The sequence below is a fragment of the Phodopus roborovskii genome, unplaced genomic scaffold, assembly GCF_943737965.1.
Source record: "Phodopus roborovskii unplaced genomic scaffold, PHOROB, whole genome shotgun sequence".
NCBI classification, from domain to species: Eukaryota; Metazoa; Chordata; class Mammalia; order Rodentia; family Cricetidae; genus Phodopus; species Phodopus roborovskii.
This window is the reverse complement of record NW_026126517.1, coordinates 51,156,951-51,179,581: the sequence shown is the minus strand read 5'-3', so window position 1 is coordinate 51,179,581 and position 22,631 is coordinate 51,156,951. Positions and strand designations below refer to the sequence as shown.

General features: G+C 43.6%; 1 protein-coding gene across 1 annotated transcript; it reads right to left on the bottom strand.

Moving 5' to 3' along the window:
* Window positions 1-2,113: 2,113 nt before the first annotated feature.
* Lysmd2 (LysM domain containing 2) lies at window positions 2,114-17,431 on the bottom strand. The gene is made up of 3 exons (XM_051197965.1): window positions 16,836-17,431; window positions 4,116-4,447; window positions 2,114-2,666 (listed from the first exon to the last, which is right to left on the bottom strand). The coding sequence occupies exons 1-3, from the start codon at window positions 17,412-17,414 to the stop codon at window positions 2,624-2,626; spliced, it is 954 nt and encodes a 317-aa protein (XP_051053922.1). The 5' UTR covers window positions 17,415-17,431; the 3' UTR covers window positions 2,114-2,623.
* Between the last annotated feature and the right edge of the window lie 5,200 nt (window positions 17,432-22,631).

Sequence of the window (22,631 nt, the reverse complement as noted above, 5' to 3'; positions counted from 1 at the left end):
CTCAGAGAGTGAGGCAGGACTGGGAACTGAAGGCTGCCTGGGGCTCCTAGCAACCTCCAATTCCAGGTAGCCTGGCCTGGTGCAGCATACCTCAGGAAGCTGAGCATTTGAGGTCAAGCAGGGCTGCTACTTAGTAAATTCTAAGTCAGCCTGGAATAGATAACACAGTCCTGTCAAAACAAATGAACAAAAAAATTCCCTCTAGTTCAGTACAGTTAAACTGTGGCTACAAAATTACTAAAAGTTTGAAGAGATATTTTAGATAGAAAATTGCTGACAGAAAAAAAAAAAAAACAAAACACTTGAGAAATAAATATTTGAGCCTACGGTCATAATTTCAAACTAGCTTTCTGTGATATGATCAATCTCTGCCAAATTAAATACTTTTCTGCTGAACATAACTATACTTTTATTATCACTATGTCCAAAGTAGCTTGCTTGGGCCTCTTCTGTTCTCCTTACTTGTCTTCTCCCTTTCCAATTAAACCTCCACAGCTTAAGTAACAACAACAATAAACAAAACAGCAAAGCACTCTCAAGAGAATACCCCAGTTCTAAACTGAAAGATGGCCTCATGTACATGCATGGAGAACTGAGTTCAGATCTCTTGCATACATGTAAAGGGCACGGGGGCTGGGAGGGTGGCTCAGTGGATAGATCTCTTGCAAGTATGAGAACCAAGAAGAGTTCAGATCCCCAAAACTCACATAAAAAGCCAAGCAGGCATGTTGTCCACCTGTAAGGCCAGCACTTAGGAGGCAGAGACGGCGATACCTGGGGCGAACCTGATAGCAAAATTAGCTGAAATTGGTGAGTTCCAGGTTCAGGGAGAGAGCCGGTGTCAATAAATAAAATGGAGATAGAAGAAGACATCTGATGCCAACTTCCGGGTATGCATGCATGCGCGCGAGCACACACACACACACACACACAGAGAGAGAGAGAGAGAGAGAGAGAGGGGGGGGGGGGGTGGGGGGACAGCCTATTTCAAGGGTGCTAACAGAGAACAAGATACAAGGGATTATGTTAAGTGAGACGCAAATACATCAGCAAGACAAAAACTCCCTATCACCCTACTAGCCCTCCCAAGGCTGGGTCTGTGATTGTGGTGGTTTGAATGAGAATGGTCCCCAGAGGCTCATATATTTGAGTATGTGGGCACCAGATGGTAGAACTGTTTGGGCAGGATTAGGGAGGTGAGGCCTTAATGGAGGAGCTGTGTTACTAGGGGAGGGCTCTGAGGTTTCAGAAGCCAGGGCTACTCCCAGTTAATTCTCTCTGCCTCATGATTGTGGGTCAACATGTAAGCTCTCAACACTGGTTGGGTACCATGTTTGCCTGCCTGCCTGCCTGTTGCCATGTTCCCCATCATAATGCTCATGGACTCACCATCTCAAACTGTAAGCCCCAAAGGCTCTTTTTTTTCTGGAAGTTGTCTTGGCTGTGGTATCTTAGCACAGCAACTGAAAACTAGCAATGACAGTGACCTGATACTGTACTAATACCCCAGGCACCTGCTCCTGATGAGCAAAAGACAAAAGGGCAAAACAGGGAGGAAAAAAATGATAGAGAAGAAGAAAGGAGGCAAGGAAGCAGGGAAACAAGTCCCTTCCACTCCACAGACATCAGGCTCTTCAGGGGATGTTGGGGAGGGGTGACGACGGGAAATGTCTGTGGAAGCATAGAGACTCATTTAACCTTGTTAAACGTATTTAAACGTGTAACTGAGTAGATGTCAAGACTAAAAATCTATCAGTTGTCAATGGTACACAGCTTAAAATACATCATAAAGGAAAGATGAAAGAACTTAACTTTTAATTCAAATGGGCAGGGGTGATACAATGTAAAGCACAGAGATAAAATCTAAACAGAATTCAGTGTGTCTCATACTGGTGTAGTTGTCCCAGGACTTGGAAGTAGAGTTCAAGGTCATTCTCAGACACATAACAAGCCCAAGGTCAGCCTGGACCACATGAATCCCTATCTTCTGAACAACAACAACAAAAACAAACAAAAAACCACCTATCTCTTGAACAAAAATCAAACAAAACAAAATCAACTTTATTGCCCCATTTGGAAAAAAAAAGAAAGAAAGAAAAAAAGAAATGAAGGCTCCTATGTGAAAACATAGTTTATTTTTCTCCTCCAGACATCTGTATTTTACTTTTACAAAATAGCAGACAAAATTTGGTACAGAATATGTGATATTGAAATATATATTATAGACTTGAGTTATAAACACACAACAAACGCATTATCACTTTACAGCCACCATGTTTTTCATACATTTAGGATCTCATCAGGAGATAAGCATTGATTTTGGCTTAAATATATAAAGTCTTTGATGCTTTTTGCAGCTACAAAAGCCAGTCTAAAACTACCACCACCTACAAAAGTGACAGGCTCTAGAGTACAGGTTTGCTATCATGCCACGGTAAGACTTAACTATAGGAAGCCAGAGAAAATGATCCCTTCAGTGCATCTACGGTTGGTCTACGTAACTGTGGCTCGAAGATGCGCACTATGGGGGTCCAGAAGCGGCGTTGCTTCTAAAGCCCCAGCCGGTGCATTCTTTAGGGTCCAGCCATTTTTTGATCTGGGTTAGAATAATGTCCGCTAGTCACTAACTATGATAAAGGGAAGCAGCATAGGGGCTTTCTTCATCCCTGAAAAATAGAAACAGAGCAGAAATCAGTGTTTACAACTGTATTCAAAACACAGATATATGACTATTACTGCCAAAGAAGAGCAGAAATAGACCGACAAAATACTACATGTGCCTTGGAAGCCAGGTAAGGGTCATACTTGTTCAGGTGAGCCTTCCTCCCTCTTTCTAAGGGACACTCAGTTATTAAAATAAACAGAAGCATTTACTTACATAATATTAATATATTAAAGATATTCTACTTGTTGTCTATATTCCTCTTCTTTCTCAAAAGGATTTAAAGAGCCAGGGGCAGTGGCTCATGCCAGTTAGAAGGCTGCAGCCGAGGACTGTCAAGAATTGGGGCCAGCTGGATTACACTGAGACATTGTATTTATTCAAAAATAAATGAATAAATAAACATAAAAAGAATTTGAGGTCTATATGACAAGTGGCATATATTATAAAACAAAATTTTTTTAAAAAGGACCAAGAAATCAATGTATTAATCATTAAAAAAAAAAAGACAGTGGTTGAACCTTGGCATCAATTTTGCTTACAAATAAATAACAAGAAAAAAAGGAAAAGTAACTCATGCCCTTCATACAGGAAGAAGGACACCAATTATACAAAGGTTTGCCCTAGGGTCAAGTTTCACAAGGAATCTTGGAGGATCCTGGTAAAAGCAGCAGTGTCTTCACAAGTGTTAGAAGAATCAGTATTTTATGTCTTCTCCAGGCTACTGCTTCCCTTGAAGGTGTCATGAGCTGTTTCTACTTCCAGGTGCTATCTCACACAGCTAGCTGGACAGTAACATTGGGCAAAGAAGGAAACTTTTTATGCTAAATAACAGTGACAGAGTCAGGGCAACAGACACAGCCACTTAGATTTTATAGATTAAAGATGCCTTTCCAGGGCCAAGGAGATAGATGTCCATAAAGTGCCTGCTGCACAAGCATTAGAACCTGAGTTCAATCCCTAGAACACGATGAAAACACCAGGCATGGTAGCAAATTCATAGTAATCCCAGTGCTGATGAGGCCAGGGCCAGGGGGATTCCCCATACAGTTAACCTAGCCAGTTCCAAAAGACATGGTCTCAAAAATACACAATAGAAGGATCCTAAAGAATGACATCCAGCTGGGTGATGGTGGCACACACACCTTTGACCCCAGCACTCAGGGAAGCAGAGGCAGGTGGATCTCCGTGAGTTCAAGGACAGCCTGGTCTACAGAGTAAGTTCCAGGACAGCCAAAGCTACAACAAAGAAACCCTGTCTCAAAAAAAAAAAAAAAAAAAAATGACATCCAAAGTTGACCTCTGACTATCATACTCCTATGCATACACATACCTGCACACATGTGCACTTGCACACACACACACGCACACACACATAATGAAGACAGATTTTAAAACAAGAGCATCCAAAGAGTATTGATCTAGACTCTGAACCTTTCCCAGGAAACTTCACCTGTTCTCTTCTTTGAGTTTCCTGGCTGCCTCTGTTGATAGCTTAATCTGTAAGTCAAGTCTCTGCAGGAAATCTCTGGCAGACACTTCCTCAGGCTGCACAGGTTTGGGGTCTGGGTCCTGAGGACTGGGAGGAGGCAGTTCTTCCCCAGCCACCACAGTCTCCTCTTCATGACAAAAACTGCTGTCAACAGTTTCTTTTTCTGGAGAATCGATGGAGTTAAGTCCATTAAAGGTAAAAGGCTTCTCTGATAGAATCGGGATGTTCAAAGTTTTCTTCAAAAATATACAGTCATTGGTAAACAGTTTGTTGGCTCGTTTAATCTGTTCCATCTAAAACATACACAAACACAAAAAGAAAGAAATACAGAGTTACATGCAACCAAGTTCCAGAGTTGAAATCATTAAAAACATGGGACTGTACATAGTCATGACAATCGTGTACAATGCTGTGCTGGCTAGTTTCATGGCAACTTGACATGAGCTAGAGTCATCTGAGAAGATGAACTCTCAATTGAGAACAAGCTCCCATAAGAATTTCCTGTAGACAACCAGGAGTGCATTTTCTTTTCAGTGACTGATGTGGGTTGCAGTGCCTACAGGGTAATACACCACAGGGGTAGGGCCACCCCTGGGCAGGTGGTTCTGGATGACAGAAGAAAGCAAGCAGAGGAAGCTATGAGGAACAAGCCAGTCAGCAGCACTCCTCCATGAGTTCAGGATCAGTTCCTGCCTCCAGGTTCCTGCCTTAAGTTCCTGGCCTGCCTTCTTCTGATGATGGAGGGTAAACTGAAATAGACCCTGCCCCCACCAAGTTGCTGCTGATCATGGTGTTTCCCACAGCAATCAAAACTCCGAGGCAAAAACTTTCCCTGATTTCAAGGGTCTTTCCCACTGCAGAAAACTCCTGTTATTTCAAAATTAACACAAAAGTCATTTCCTTCTATACAAGAAGATTTATTTGTTTGTTTTGTTAGGAGCTTTTTGTTGTTTCTTTGGTTGGGTTTCCTCCCCCCACCCCTTGGGAGTTGTTAGATTGTTGGAAATGTGATCTTATGCCACCCAGGTTGGCCTTCAAATCACTATGCAGCTGAGCATGACTCTGGACATCTGATTCTGTCCCCACCTCCTTCATGCTAACTTTATGTGACACCATATCTGGTTTATATGTTTCTGGGAATAACATCTGGGGCTTCATGAATGCTAGGCAAACACTCTATCAACTGAGCTTTATAGGCAGCTTTTAACATATATTATTTCCTCTATAAGGTGTCTTTTACCCTTAATCAACAAAGTATTAAAATGTAGAATTTTATCACTTATTTGTTTTTATTTAAAATATATTTTTATTATTTTATTATTTTATGTGTATGAGTGTTTTGCCTGTGTGTGTGTGTGTGTGTGTGTGTGTGTGTGTGTGTGTGTGTGTGTATGTGTACCACAGGCATGCAGTTCCCTTGGAGGGCAGAAGAGGGCATAAGATCTTGTAAAAACTACCACTACAAAAGGTTGTGAGTCACCATATGGGTGCTGGGACTCAAACCCAGGTCCTCTGAAAGAGCAGCCAGTGCTCTTAACTGATAAGCCATCTCTCCAACCCCTTTAGCACTAATTTAACTCTTATTTGAACATTTCTGTTATTTAGATTATTTTTTAAGTCTTTCTACTGATACACCTTACTTGTAGAGGGATCCCTGTATCTCTGGAACTCTGCTTGGTATATTAATAGACCCAGGAGGTGGTAGAGACATGTGTCTGAGCAGAATGTCAAAGAATGTCATAGACTGGGGCTAAACCATGGAGAAGCACCTCTCAAAGAGGGTAGGTTCTAGTTTTGATCCTTTTGAATTCAAATGAGCCTTAAAGAATTAGTACCTGAGGCCGTTTTTTGTTTGTTTGTTTGTTTGTTTGTTTGTTTAAAGGAGATAGGGGACATTTTACAAATAGTGTGTCATTCCATTCATTTACCCTACAGAGTGTAAATATTCACTTTACAAATAAGGAAACAGGGTTCATCGAGATCATGCATATATGAGTGGCAGGTGAAGAACTGGGTGCAGAGTTTTATTACCTCTGACTCTCACAGCCTATGGAAACCTTCCCCAACCCACACAGGTGAGAAAGGGGCGAGATGGAGACTAGAATGTACCTATCTCACGTAACCCTTACAATGGCACTACAATCTAGGTCTCTTTACAAATGAGAGGATGGAAGAAAGTTAGTGGCCTCAGTGCACAGCACTGGTGAACACAGACGGGGCTCACACTAATTGGCTCTCAACCTGGCTGAGAGCATCTCTTGCTACCTTCTCTGCTGTGGTGTGTCTGTATTTCCCCATACTAGACTGGGAACTTGCACCAGGACTGGGACCTCACAGACACTGTAGTGATTCACTTACACACAAAGCGTGGTGAGACTGCACGACAGCCTGACTGGCTTGGTTCTTTCTCTGCCAATTTAAACTGCATGTGTGACCTATCTCACACACTTGTAAATCAGGCACCATCTATGACAATGGGGCTGCAAGGATTAAATGAATTTATATTAATATAGAGACATATATAGATAAAGTCTCTCTCTCTCTGAGTGTGTGTGTGTGTGTGTGTGTGTGTGTGTGTGTGTGTGTGTGGAGATTAAAGAAAAATATTGTCACCCACTGCTAGGTACTTTATTAACATCAGTGCATATATGTACTTATGCATGTAAGTATGTATGCATGTATGTGTGTACGTGTGCCTATCCAGCCATCTACCCTCTATTCAAACTATCCATGTACACCTGAAGAAATTCAGGCACTATGAGATAACTGGTTTAAAAAGCACATACAGCGACATAGATGCCTGATCTGGGATTCAAATTGATGGAATCAAATTTTGGAGGCCTTCTAAGCTAATTTGAGTTTAAAAAAAAAAAAATCACTTTTCTACTTTCAAGAGTCTAAAGGAAAAACAAGTCAAATAAATGGGCCCCATTCCTCCTGCCTGTTTTTGTTCGTTTGTTTTTGTAACAGGGTTTCTCTGTATAGCCCTAGCTCTCCTTGGATTGACTGCAGTCCTCCTGCCTCAGTCTCCTGAGTGCTAGAAGCATGAGCATGTACCACTTCAACAGCCTTTCCCGCTTTCTTATAAGGAGAAGCCATGAAAACAGTACCACCACAGGAAGCTGTCTCTTTTCTTCATCATCATCTGTATATGTGAGACCAGCTGTGTGACTCGGTCCCACTACATAACCTTGGAAATTATTGGCCCTGGATTCACTATGTAGATTAGGCTGGTGTTGAACTCACAGAGGTCCCTATCTTTACTTCCTGAGTGCCGGGATTTAAAGTGTGCAACACCAAGCCCCAGCCTCTCCTTTTCTTAATAAGTGGTGGTCTGGTTTCTGGGAGATGGCAAAGGTAAAAAAAGAGAGACTATGATTGGCAGGATCATTTTAGAGACAAAATTAAAATCTAAATATCCCAGGTACCTCTAGTTAACACAGGGTCAGATTTGAAAACTTTGCCCATGGAGACTCGGGTATATTCCAGCCCACACACTTGCGGGTCCCTAATGTCCAGCTCCTCCCATGTCCCTTGGCATACAAGCTTCTAAAGGCATATTGCTCCAGAACAGCATGGGGAATGCGTGACTCATTTACACCCCTGCAATATCACTGTGGCCAGGCTTCATCACACACCACTTCCATCCCAGAAGGGTGGCACCCGCTGACTCTGTTGCGGGCAATGTTCGCTCTTTCCTGCAGGGCAGAGAAGGGCTGGAGCCACTGCCTGTCATCCCGCCACCAGGTGGACACTGATGCCATTGCCACCTTGGAGGTCGGCAAGTAAATCACAGTCTGAGCTAGGGTATCTCAGACCTTTCATTTCCATGAATGGAAATAACCCCGCTTTTTAAAATCTGACTTGGTGTTTTGTTTTTATGTTGCTGTTAATTAAAAACAAATCTTCTGTTGGGCAGTGGTGGAGCACTTTGATCCCAGCACTCAAGAGACAGAGGCCGGTAGATCTCTGTGAGTTCAAGGCCAGCCTGGTCTACAGATTGGGAGTTCCAGGACAGACAAGGCTGCACAGAGAAACCCTGTCTCAAAAAAAAAAAAGCACACACAAATAAATCGTTCTTTTTCTTCCTTTACTTTTTAAAAGTGTGGGGGGAGCCCTTGCTCAAAGGAGCCAGAGGTATTGGATTTCCTGAAGCGGTAGCTACATGTGGTTGTGAGCCACCTATTGAAGATGATGGAACTTGAACTCAGGTCCTCTAGAAGAGCCCCCAGAATCTTTATTTTAGTCTAAATACATATTCAGGACTGAAGAGATGGCTCAGTGGTTAAAAGCATGGGCTGCTTTTCCAGAGTACCCGGGTGCTGACATGGCTGCTAACTCCAGTTCCAGGGGGTTCAAAATACTCTTCTGGCCTCTGTGGACTCTGAATGCACGTGGCACTTGCACAAACATACAGAAAGTAAAACACCATACATATAAAGTTAAATTCAATAAAATTTCCAAAGGTAAATTTTAAATAGATAAATGCATGCTTAGTTCAAGAGATGGTAGGAGGGTAAGAAGAAGTCTCTCTCATTAAGAGTTTTATCTTATTCACAGTACGCATATATAAAGACAACATGGGACTGGCTGGATATCTCAGTGAGTGACGAAAGTCACTTGCTGTGGAAACCTGGAGACCTGAATAAGAACCCGGCACCCATGTAAAAGGCAGAAGAAGAGAAGTGATTCCACAGTGTTGTCCTCTGACCCCACATAGGTGCTGGCCTATGCGTCCATGCACAACACAATAATAATCATTATTATTACTACTAAAAATTAAATGTCTCCATGCAAATAGACCCATTGGGTAACATAACGTTATTACTGACAAGAAGTTTTTAATATAACTACCACATGACCCAGCTGTAGCATTTAAGTACGTACAAAAAGAAATCAAGTCCAAACAACAGAAATTCCTGCACTCTCATGTGTGGTGTGGCAGTATTCACAATAGCCAAGTTAAGCCATTGGTGTAAGGGACCGTCAGCAGATGAATGGCTAGGATAAAGAAATGTGGTATTTATACACTATGGAGTTTTATTCAACCATAAGGAAAAAACAAATCATGGCGTTTGCAGGAAAATGGATGGAACTTGGGAGGTCCTCATGTAAAGAGAAATAAACCAGACTCAGAAAGACAAACACCCCATGTAGAAAGCAGATTCAAAAAGAGAAGAGGGGAGAAAGGAACCGGTAGGACAGGAGAGGGGCCAGGAAACACTGTATGAATGCATGAAAATGTCATATGATACCCACTGTTTTGTACCACTTACATCACTAATAAAAAATGAGATAAAAAGAAAAGGGTTTTCAGAAAGTAATGATCTTGATTATATTCTTGATATACAACAGCTGCCAGCTGCTTATACCAACAGCAGCATCTCCAAATACTGTCGCCTAAGTCAAAGGATGGAGCCAGCCATGCAAAGAGCACCAGTCATCCTGCAGAGAAACTGTGGCACAGCTGAGGAACAATAAGCCTTAGTCATGGCAAAAAAAATAGGAATTCAATGCTTCCTGCCTTGGGCTAAGATCAAGTGTTGAGGCTGGAGTTTATTTCAAATGTGCTAAGAAGCCCTTGCTTGGACAGGCATGGTGACACAAACCTACGAACTCAGTGATGGGAGGCCAAGGAAGATGGAACTCTGCAACTTCAAGGCTAGCTATAGCTCTGGGCTACACACACACACACACACACACACACACACACACACACACACACAGTGGGCTACACAATACACAGGGAAACTGTCTCAAAAGAAAAGTGTGAATGGGGTGGGAGATATGTTGGTAGTTTCTGTTTGCATGCCTGAGATCCCAGCTTCAGTCTCCAGCAATGCTTGTACGAGGCATGGCGACACATGTCTGTAATCCCAGGACACGTGTATCTGTAACCTCAGCACTCAGGAGGTGGAGGCAAAAGGATTGGAAGTTCAGGCCCACGCCAGCTCCAAAAACCACAGTTGAGCATGAGGCTAGCCTAGGATACATGAGACCCTGTCTTAAAAATCCAACAAAACCAAACAAAGCAAAAAGGTAGCTCCTGGAGGATGAAAGAAGGGAGGTATGTGACCTAATTATAGTTAAAGACCACTCAATTTCAAACAAGAAACAAAAATCAACTACTCGGGAGTCATGAGGGACATGCACAGCAGCAGTCGATGTAACTGGATAATTCAGGCCACAGAGGATGTTGTTATCTTGTGAGGAATGCTTTCTATTTCCATCTGAACACAGGTCTAGAAATTTCACCTCACAAGAAATTAAGACAATGATGATCCATCCAAGGAAGAACTGGACATCTCTTTTCCATGGGCCTCTGCTCCTCCTCACAGCCATTCAATCCTGAGGACAGAAAGTGTGACCTTTCAAAGTGACACAGAAGGAGTTTCTGTTTCTCAGGGAGGTTTAGCAATAAAACATTTCCATCCTCTCCTAGCCAGGGGTGAGCAACATGATCCAATAAATCCAGCCTAGCACCTGAGAACGAGACTGCAGAAGTCAAACAAGAACCTTTCGGGGCAAAATAAAGCAGAACACGTGCGGTCATCCTTGAAACGATTCTCCCATAAATCCATGTTGGGAAGGGGCATTTACACTGGAGAGAATTCATAAGACTTAGCCCCAAAAGTTATCTCCAAAGGGTCTGCTGGGCTTGGCTTGTAGAATAATCTCATTTACATATATAACTCTCATTTTATCATTATTTTTACTGAAAACAGACTGAAATGCTAAGTGATTATCTCTGATGTGCCCCATATCCGTGATGTGTTCCATTCGGGTGTTGGTGGTAACCAGACCCTTCCCATAACAGTGTGCTCATGGGGGGAGGGAGAAGTAGTTTGTTTTTCCTTCCACATTCTCAAAACGGTATATGAAATCCACTTACAGGAAAGGTAAATATGTGTCAGAAGGTATTTTATCCATCTCCTGAAACTGAGCAATGGTGAGTGAGTAAAACGGGTCTGGAGCTATCTTCTGGGTGAAGGAACTTCCTGAAATTGGATAGTGACAATGACTTCACAATTGTTAACTTATTAAACATCGCTGGATTGTACATTTAAGGCACGGTAAATTTTGTGTTCTGTAATTATACCTCAATGACAATGTTTGGGGGGGATTCACAAAAACTATTAAAACCCCAAATTACAGGTTACCTTGCCATCCCTTTCATTCCAGGTGACACTGTGGCAGTCAACAACCTCTCACACAGTTAAGTCTAATTCCCAGGGCTCCTCCAAAACAGAAAAATCACACCCCTTTCTCCCGGCACAGTAACTTTCATGTGGGGACATGAGGAGCCGCTCAGTTTAGCAGCTAACTAGGTGAGAAAGATGACTTGGGGCTAAACCCCTGTGAAGCTACACTCAGGTGGCAGAAAAAGGAAGATCAGACTAAGCATTTCTCTGATACTGAGTTCTAGACTCTGCCAAAGCAGGGGGAGGAGGAGATGTGCAAATAAATCTCCTTTGCTGCCTCCATTCCTATTTGTTGTTTCTAAGCTGTCCCCTAGTTTTTACAATGTTTCCAAATAAAAAAATATTCTAAGTGGTAACTTAGAGCTCTGACCAGTTTCCCCCAGAGGCTTAGATACAACAGGGAGAGGCCAGGATGCTGGAAATAAAACAAAGCTAAATCAAGAACCTGAGCGAAGGTAGAAACAGGGACATTCCAACCCAAGCAAGTTTATGTTTGATGTTTGAACAGCAGTTAATGGTTTTCTCAACCAGACCCAAATGGTTTCAGTTTCCCAGAACCACTTCCTCAAACTGTAGTAGAGATGGCCAACCTGTGTGTAACGGAGTGTGAGACTCACAACTGGAGGAGGGGACAGCACACACTAACAGCACACACCAGCAGCTGCAGCTGGGAGACAGAACCGGCCTTTCCTGTGGAGTAGCACGAGGATCAAACCGGCCTTTCCTGTGGAGTAGCACGAGGATCAGGAGTTCAAGGCCAGTGTGGGCTATATAGCGATTTCAAGGATCACTTGGGCTGCCTGAATTCTTGTCTCAAAAGAAACAAAAAAAAGGAAGGCCTACAAGATTGCTCAGTAGTTAAAGCACTTGCCACCAAGTCAGATGACCTAAAATGGGTCTCTGGGATCCACACGATGGAAAGAAAGAACTGACTCCTGTAAATTGAACTCTGACCTCCACCCACACCCTGAGGTGCATGTCATACCTCTCACCCAACCCACTTTATGTTTATTTATTTTATGTGTACTGCCTGCATGTGTATATATGCACCATGTACATGCCTGGTGCCCAAGGAGACAGTCAGAAGAAGCCCTTGAACTACATAGAGATGGTTGTGAGTAATCATCTGTGTGTTAACAACCAAACCCAGGTCCTCTGCAAGTGTTCTTCACCACTGGGCCATGTCTCCAGAACCACTTTAATTAATTCTGGTAGTTCACATCTTTAGCAGGGTGCTGTCTTCACTTAGTCCCAACACAGAATCCTACCTTCTTAACTCCTGGGGTGACAATCTTATCCCAGTCCAACTCTCAGGAGCCGGAAAGAGAGAACAGTTGATCGTGTAGCCCTGGTGTCGAACACAGGCCTCAAATAACCCAGGTTCAATACGAGTAAAGGATGAGATAACGAGTATGAGTTATTAGTGACTCACTGAAGAAAGGAGACTGTGGGAACGTCATAACTCACTGGAGGAAGAACTGGGCCCAATCAACCTGGCTCAGTTCTCAAATAGAATCCTCCTTCTTTACAGAGAGGCCTCCTGGGTCTCCAGGCAACTGTCTAGGTCAAATATACTCAAGAGAAACAGTAAACAAATAAGAACATATAGGGGGTTAAAGATGGAAGAGCACAGGCCACTCTTCCATAAGTCCTGAGTTCAATTCCCAGCCCCCACATGGTGGCTCACAACCATCTATAGTGGGATCTGATGCCTTCTTCTGGCATAAAGTTGTGTGTGCAGATAGAGCACTCATATTCTTAAAATAAATGTTTTTTAAAAATGAACATGCAAACATGTACAACTTTTTGACATTATGACTGATGCTGTATCAATAAAGTTCATACTTGAGAACCATGCAATCAAGTTTCCCAAAACCAAATCCATAATGTTTTAACTAAGTTTATAACTTTACATTAAGTCACATTCATGGCTGGTGTGCTTCTGGCCCTGGACTACAGTTTAGGTACACTTGACAGCCTATCAACAGATCACCCAGAACCTAGCCAGCCACTTCTCACCATATCTCCCCTTCTTCACTGCTCTGGTCCAAGTTACTGTTGTAGCTCATCTGCATCACTACAAAAGCCTTCATCCTATCTGGTCTCTCCTTGGTCCTGGTCCAGATAGTCTATTATCAAAGCAGCAGCCAGAATGATCCTTCCTAGACAGGGCTGGTAGTGCACGTACAGCATTACAGAGCCTGAGGCAGGATTATGAATGCAAGGTCAGACTAGGATTATACTGGGAAACCTTGTCTCAAAACAAAACCTACCTGTGTTGGTTAGTTTTATATCAACTTGACACAAGCTAGAATCATTGAGAAAAGGGACTTTCGGTTGAGAAAATGTCTCATATCAGATTGACCTATAGCTGGGCAGTGGTGGCACATGCCTTTAATCCAAGTACTCAGGAGGCAGAGTCAGGGGGATCTCTGAGTCCAAGGCCAGCCTGGTCTACAGAATGAATTCCTGGACTGCTAGGGTTACACAGAGAGACCTATCTCAGAAAACCAAAAGTAAATAAATTAAGTAAGAATAACACTTGGCTATTATGGATAGGGTTTTTTGTTTGTTTGGTTGGTTGGTTGGTTGGTTGATGGTTTTATTTGTTGGTATTATTATGCAGCAACCTTCTAGCTGCAGCCTCCCCAAGAGCTACTGGTCTTACAGGTATGTATCAATATACCCACTTAAGATAAATATTATCACTTTTCCCTGGTTCTCTGTAACCATTAGAAGCATCTCCAAAACAATTTCATCAGCTTGAATTCAGGTCTCAAAGTAATGAAATAAGAATAAAGAAGCCAGGTGGGTAGATGTGCACACCTTTAACCCCAGCACTTGGGAGGCAGAGGCAGGTGGATCTCCGTGAGTTTGAGGCCAGCCTGGTCTACAAAGCAAGTTCCAGAAAAGTCAGGGCTACACAGAGAAACCCTGTCTCGAAGGGGGAGGGGGGACAAAGGTGAGTCTACCTTTAAGAGAACTTCCAGCAATGTATATGGATGAGAGTCAGAGGGTGAGTACCCAGTAGGTAAAGCATAGAATAGAGGTGGTGCTAAATATCCTACAATGCACAGGACAGCCTCCTGAAACATGGAATCGTACCATCTGTATCAATAGACTTCAGCATAGTGATGCAAGTAAAAGCAGGAAGATCAGGAGTTCAAGGTCATTCAGGTCATTCTGGGCTATGTGAGACCCTGACTTTAAATAAATAAATAAATAAGTAAATAAATAAATAAGAATTAAAAACATTAACAATAGTGCTGAGGTTGAGAAATCACATTATAGACTTCTTGTAACCATTGAGTACCTAATTCATAATGCCTGACTCTAACACATTAGAACCAAAAGTTGGGCTGGAGAGACTCTGCAGCGGACAAGAGCACTGACTGCTCTACCCTGGACCAGGTTTTTATTCCCAGCACCCTCAAGGTGGCTCACAACAGGTTGTGACTCCAGTCCCAAGTGGACCCAAGCCCCTCTTCTGGCCTTCACAGGCACCAGGCATGCGTGTGGTACACAGATATCCATGAAGGCAAAACACCCCTGCATATAAAATAACATTTTAAAAAATATAAAAGCAGAAGTCTTTACAAAAGTAATGAAACTCTGCTTTATACTTTAATGGGAAAGGGTAATAAGGTTAAAAGTAACAGGACCTACATTAGACAAATCACAGGTGAGAAGGCATTTGAACTAGGCAGGTGTTTAGCAGATCCAAGCAATTAGAAAACCATAGGTCACAGAAAAATTGTCATGAGAAGAGACCACAGGAAATTTGACTCATTTAGATATTGTAGGCTCCTAAGTGTACAATACTAGCCTAGTAGCTAAGACCCACAGAAACCAGACAAAATGACCTCCCTTCTTCAGTGAGCAGGATGCTAGAACGCTCTTGCTAAGAATGTAGATCAGGAGTAATATCTAGAGCAAAGGAAAATACTTTATCCCATGTTAATTCAAGCTGGTCTAGATAAGTATGCTTGGAAATACCAGACCTCTTATCTATCTTCTCATCTGTAAGAAGACGAACCATACCTGTCTCCCTAGGCTTTTATTTTGTTTTTAAGACAGGATTTCTCTGTGTAGCTTTATAGACCAGGCTGGCCTGGACCTCACAGAGATATGCCTGCCTCTGCCTCCCGAGTGCTGGGATTAAAGACATGCACCACCAATGCCTGGCTTCCCCTAGTCTTCTTATGAAAACCAAATTAAATAAGATATATGAAAACAAACAGAAGCTGGAGAGGTGGTCCTAAGAGCACAGGCTGCTCTTCCAGAGAACCAGGGTTCAATTCCCAGTACATACACATGATGGCTTACAACCCTCTGTATCTCCATTTCCAGAGTATCTGACACCCTCTTCTAGCCTCTGTGGGCACCAGGCACACAGATGATGCACATACATGCATGTAGGCAAAACACTCATATAGATAAAAATAAATGAATCTTTGTCCTAAAAATTAAAAATTTTCCTAAAAATGTGATGCCTGGCACACAGTGGGTACTAAGCAAAGAGCAGCCACTGATATTTCTCAGTTCTGCTTTTCATTGGCTCTAACCCAAACCAGACCCCAATGATGTGCATGAAGGCAGCTTTAGATATATTCACATTAGAACTGCCAAGAAGAATCTCAAAATGTGGTGATCGTGCCCTGAGAACGCTTAAATGATAGAAAGACTTGCTGGTAAACAAATACCTGGTTAAATATGCAAAATAGGTTACTCTAAAGATGCAGGCAAGATCATCTTTCTTCTGATTGCTGCCCAGGAAGCTTCAGGATGGATCACTGAAAACGAATACTGGGTTCCAATGTTAAAAAGCTATCACACAGCTCACAGCTGATTATAAGTAATTTTAATGAAACAATTTCTTCCCTCGGGTTTCCATGATCTTCCCTGGGGTGTAATGCAATATACCTAAGACTCAATCCCTTATAAATTTGTAAAACCCAGCCCTCTAGCTCACCTAGACCACAGTCCCTGGCTGCTGTTTAGTGACAGGTGTCACATTCAGGGTTGCCAGTGAGCCCAGGGGTGTCATTTCACTTCTAAATAAAGACACAGAATCAATAGAACCAGAACCACCCCTGGGAAGAACTGAACATCCTGACTCATCACAGCTTGTTTACACAGCGCAGAATTCGCATCAGTTTGGCTTTGAGTAAATATGTAGTGAGCTAAACGGGTAAAGATGGCTGTGTTGGTGATGCCAAAAACGCGGACCTCCTTAGTGTTTCTCTCACGACAGACAGGGGTCTGAGACTGGCAGGGATCTGGGAACGCCACACACTAGCTGGTTGGGAAGTCCTGGTGGCTACCCCTATTCTCAGCAGCAGCAGCAGCAGCAGTTGCATCAGCGCGCGCTGGGATGCAGTGCGGAGACGCACGGCCTGCTCCCCACCCTCCGCTCCCATCCCCAACCCCGCCCGGAGGCCGCAGGCCCGGGCCGCAGAGGCGCGCTCTGCTTGCTCACCGTGACTCCGTACTTGAGCGCGATGCCCTGCAGCGTGTCTCCGGCGCGGACCCGGTGCTCCACATGGCGCTCGATGACGCCGGCGCCCAGAGGCGCCCGCACGCTGGCCGTGCTGCCGTACGAGCGGGTCTTGGTGCGGGCCAGGCTCAGCGACAGCTCGGCCTCGTCGGGCTCAGAGCCGGAGCAAGAGCGCGGCGGCGGGGATGGCGCCGAGGGCCGGTACGCACGGGGGCCGCCTTCCCGCGGGGCCGGCGCAGGCGAGAGATCCGCCATGGGTCCTGCCAAGGCCGCCGGGGCGCCGAGCTCGCCAAGGGGGCGGCGCCTCCTCCTCCGCCTCTTCCTCCTCACTGGGGCTGCGGCCGTGCCGCGGGGGCGGCAGGCGCGAGGCCGAGGCGGGGAGCTGCGGGACCCGCATGGTGTGCGCCGCCCTCTGAGGCCCGCTTTCCCCGGTACCAGCGCTTCCCGTACGCCGGGGAGAGGGAAAGGGAGCCAAAGTTCCGCCGCAGGGTGCGGGTCCTGCGGGAGAAGGCCCTGCGGAAGCCGGAGCTCCCTGAGGCCTGTGGGCCAAGAGAGCCCCATGCAGGTGTCCTTGGACTCAGGTGGATCTCAGAACCGTACAGACTAGAAAGAGCCCGACTACAGCCTTTGCTGGCTATACAGTAGACCCCCACCAAGCTTTGCTTGCTCTAGTGATTTTGCACCTGGGCCACCTTGCTCAGTGGTACCTCCTACATGACATCAAAGCCTTGGTGGGTGGAAGGAAACCTTAAGATCACTGAACACAGTTTCTACAGGTCCCTCTTCATGATGGGGGGGGGGGTTGTTCGGGAGGGGTTACATTTCTTCTGACACACAACACACACACACACATACGCGCGCACGCGCGCGCACACACACACTTGCTTGGTGCTAGGGATTGACCCCAGTCTTGTGCATGCAAAGCAAGTGCTGTCACTGACCTATAATGTCCGAGTACACAATTCTTTCTGGTTACTTCTTAGTCCAGCTGTAGCCACTGACTAACCCTCTTTGCCAACCCGTGCCAGTTTTAGACCTAGGCTGTCTTAAGAACCTACAGCTATGGTTCATTCTCCTGGCACACAGCTTGGAATTTGCTATCTGTGTCTCTGTTACAGACTTCCTCTTTGACACCCTGAAATCATAACTCCCCTGATGTTATCATTAAGCCACCTAAATCTCTAGTCAATCGTCTCCATCTCAGTACCCTCTCCTCAATGCTGACTCCAGAGCGCTTGTGCAGAACATAATTAAGTAGACCCTTCTGCCCTGACTTTTGAGAGACACTCCCTCCCCGCTCTACTCTCAGCGACACGGGTAGATGAGGAGAGTGAGGTTTCATTTGTTGTCTAAAGTTTTGGTATGTTGCTGTGCTGACAAAGCAAAGAAAATAACTCAAGACACACGAGAAGATGGAAGAGGAACAGTGGTCCCCATACCACCATTCGAGCTTCTTCGGTTGCTCCTGGAGAATAGCAACGTCATAAACCCACATTAGTGCCCAAGTCGGTTGTTTTTACTTTTAGCATCTACCTCATCTACAATTCATCCTGAACAGAGCCACTTAACTCCTTCCCACCTTCATGTTTTGCATCATGTTGTTCCCTCTATCAGTAACAGTATTCTCCCAATATCCTGTCTACTGTTCATTTTTTAGATTTGTGTGTGTGTGTGTGTGTGTGTGTGTGTGTACTCTAGAGCGCGCACACATGTGCATTCAGGTGCTTGTGGAGGCCAGAAAAGGATGTCATCCCCTGGAGCTGGGATTCAGGTGGTTGTGAGCTATCCAGTGTAAGTGCTGAGAAACAAACTCATGTTTTCTGGATGAACATTCTCTCTTGACTGCTGAGCCAGCTCTCCAGCTGGATTAGTTTGCTTTTGAGAAATGCTCTTGCCTGGATCTCTTGATTCTCCTGCCTCCACTTCCTATGTACTGGGATTTTTTATGCTTGTACCATCACAAATGGTTTTATACGGTGCTGTGAATTGAGCCCAGCTAAGCACTCTACCAAATGAGCTTCATCTCCAACCCCAGTATTTGGGAGATTTTTCTGAAACAAGGGCTTCCTATATTTTCAAGACTGGCCCATGTAGGTCAGGCCAGACCTGAACTCACAATCTTCCTGTCTCAGCCTCCAAAGTACTGGGATTACAGGCATGTCTCCCCACATCCAATTTGTTTATCTGTGTTTGTTGCCTAGGTCTCATTATGTTGCCAAAGCTAGACTAGAGCTTCTGAACTTAAGTTATCCTCCAGCCTTAGGCACAGTAAATGTGCCCAGATTTCTTAAATCTTTAAGGTCCTTTTTTTCAAATAGTACATTCTCAGTGCTCTTAGGCAGCATATATGCTAGAATCAAATGATGTATTCTGCATGGGATATTTTGTTTTTCGGATTCTCCCCAAGTTGTCCCTAGCCCAAGCCTGCCCAGTTGTTATGGTTTAGCCTCTGAACCTCCAGGATGGTTTGTACATCTTGTTCTGTTTTAAACTCCCTGTGTTTTGTTTGAAACATTTGTGTATTTACCTTATCTCCTCCACCAGCTGCATGCTCCTAGGAATCATTACTGGTTCTTTCCTTTTATTTTAAGGTCAAGCAGTACCTACTTCAGTAGAATAAAAATACACATTACATGTCGCAGAAAGGGGTCAGGGATTTAGCTCAGAGGTAGAGTGCTTGCAAGGCCCTGGGTTTGGCCCTCAGCTCTGGAAGAAAACCAATAAACAAACAACAAAATGTAGCTGAAGTACAGTAGGAATAGGATTGGTTTAGCACGCACTCTTGCTGTGATATATCTCTGCTATAAGAAAAACAACAAGGCCCACTGAGTGTAGAATGAGACCTCTAAAAGTTGTAAACTGAAATTAACTTCCCACGTTTTAGGCTGATTACCTCAGGCATTTTGTCATGGTGACAGGAAGATGACTAACAGAACAGGCAATTATAAGCAACACCAGTAATAGCTACAGTAGAACTGTTCAAACCAGTAAGCATTCATCAAGATTTGGGTCAATGGACTGGGCACCATGACACACTCTTTAACCAAGCACTTAGAAGGCAGAAGCAAGAACATTACTTTGGGGCTAGAGAGATGGCTCAGCAGTTAAGAGCACTGGTTGCTCTTCTAGAGGTCCTGAGTTCAATTCCCAGCAACCACCTGGTGGCTCACAACCATCTATAGTGGGATCTGATGCCCTCTTCTGTCACAAAGACGTATATGCAGACAGAGCACTGGTATACATAAATAAATCTTTTTTGAAAAGAGAGAGAACATTGCTTGGAATTTGAAGCTAAACTGGTCTATAAAACAAGTTCCAGATCTATATCAATTATATAGTGAGAGAGACTCTGTCTCAATAAAACAAAATAAATAATTTTTTTCAAAAGATTGGCCTAATGGTGTTTTCTAAGATTCTTTTGTTAGTGTTGGTCTTAGTTCCTTGGGATTGTGCTGACAAAATAACATACTGCATAGCTTATAAACAGCAGGAGTTCATTCTTCACAATTATAGGACTTGAAAAGTCCAAGACGGGGGAGGAGGCATATCCAGTATCTGGTGAACTTGTGTCCTTGTTCATAGACAGTACCTTCCTGTTGTATTCTTAACTGTTGGAAAGTGACCATGAGCACCCTTGGGTCTGTTTTATAAGGACACTAACCCATTGCTCTTTCAATTTAATCACCCACAAAAGTTTATTTTTTCCCTTTTTCCTTGGCCAGGAAGGTTAGAATTTCAACAAATGAACTGATTGGGGGGGGCGGGTAAAATACACACACACACACACACACACACACACACACACACACACACACGGAAGAAGAAGAAAAAACGACGAGCGATGCTGCTGATGAAGACTCAATATCATAAAAATGTCAGGACTATAATTAGCCTCTAAATTCTATGCAATAGCAATTGACATCCTGATAGGGGCTTTAGAGGAATATGACAGACTAGTTCTAGAGTGATCTGAACTTCTGGGATACCTTTCCCTTTAGAGCTGTAACAGCTAACATAGAGAAAACCTCTCCCCTCTGAGCTGTTACACAGGCACTGGATATTTCCTCTCAGAGCTGCAACACTTGTATAGGAGGAAACTGTCCCCTCCCAGCTGTAAGCCTTATACTTCACAGCTAACAACCTGAGTTCCTTCCCCCAGAGACCATATAAAAGTGAAAGAATAGAATTGCCTCTGTGAAGTTGTCCCCTGGCCTCCAGTGTTTGCTTCAGCACTGGTGTACTATCAACATACACCTCAAGTGTAACACACACACACACACACAATTATAATCTTGCAGCCCATTTCCTCCCACCATTTAACAATGATTTATTGTTTCTGTGTTCAGTGGCTGAAAGACCCCTCTGTTGCTTCCAATTTTCAGCAACTGTGAACTGCTATGTCCAGGTTGATGTGTGATCATAGATTTGAACTCATATAGGAGCACCTAGACCTATGGTAAGGCTGTGTTTGGCTCTGTGAGACACTGACTTCTGGAGCCTCAGCACCATTTTGCATCCACAGCTGCACTGACAAGTTGGGGAAGCCCCTGTTTAGAATTTTAGCCTGAACTTTCAGGAAGCCCTCTTGCTTCTGACCCCACCCTACCCCAACCTCTCCATCCATGTTCCGTTCCATCATCAGCTAGCACTGTGATGTTGATTAGGAATATTGGGGAGGAGATCCTTGCCTTGTTTATGCAGCCAGGAGAAAACATAGTTCCTCCCCATTGTGTTATGTTGGCTATAGAGTTCTTTTGTTTTGTTTTAAATAGGCTCGCTTTATCAAATCAAGAAAGCCTCATTTTATTCCAAGTTACTGAGAGATTTTTAGCATGAATGTACATTATATTTTGTCAAAAGTTTTACAAATGCATGTATAGGTACTGTTGTAATTTAAGAAAAGTGGAAACGCAGCATGCAAGAGAAAAATGCCAAGCGACAGGGTTCAAGCAGAGGTGTTTGGGTTTGTTTTGTTTTGTTTTGTTTTGTTTGTTTTTTTAATTAGGGAAAGGGATTATAAAGAGGAGAAATGGGGGTAAGACCAACACAAAAGCAGCAGAAGAGAGGAAACGGGGCTACAGACAGAGAGAGGAAGAAAAAGAGAGACAGGAGGATGGGAGGTGGCAGGGCCATTTTAAAAAGGAACGCAGTGAATGTGCACAGGTGGTGCTCTTGGCTGCAGCTGAAGGTATATCCTGTCAGAACCCCTAGGACAGGCCAGTACAGATGCCTGAACACTAATAGGTATGGTTATCTTTTTTCTTCTTCTTTCTTCTGTTGATGTAATCTATTAAACTGGTTTCTGAGTGTGGAGCCACTTGATCATGGCGTATGAGTCATTTTATGTATGGTTTAATACAATTCACTAATAGTTTGTAGGATTTTTGTATTTGTATCTTTACGAGATACTTGCCTGTGATTCTCTTTTGTTGCAATGTTGGCCTCACAGGATGAAGTCAAGTATTGTGGCGGCTTCAGCTTTCTATTACAATCGTATAAAACTGATACAATTTCTCCCTCAGTGTGTGGAGGAATTCACCCTGAAATCACAATTAATCTAAAAACGTTAGAGTAAAACCAAATGAAACAGATTAGAAAAATCTGGGCAAATCAACAAAACCAAAAGATAGTTCTTTGATAGATGAACAAAACTCATCAACTTTTACATGGGAGAAAGAGAGAAGTCACATTGAAGTGCTTAAAATTGGGAATAAAAGAACATTAATACTTACCATATTGAAATAAAAGGAATAATGATGACATACTGTAAACAACTAT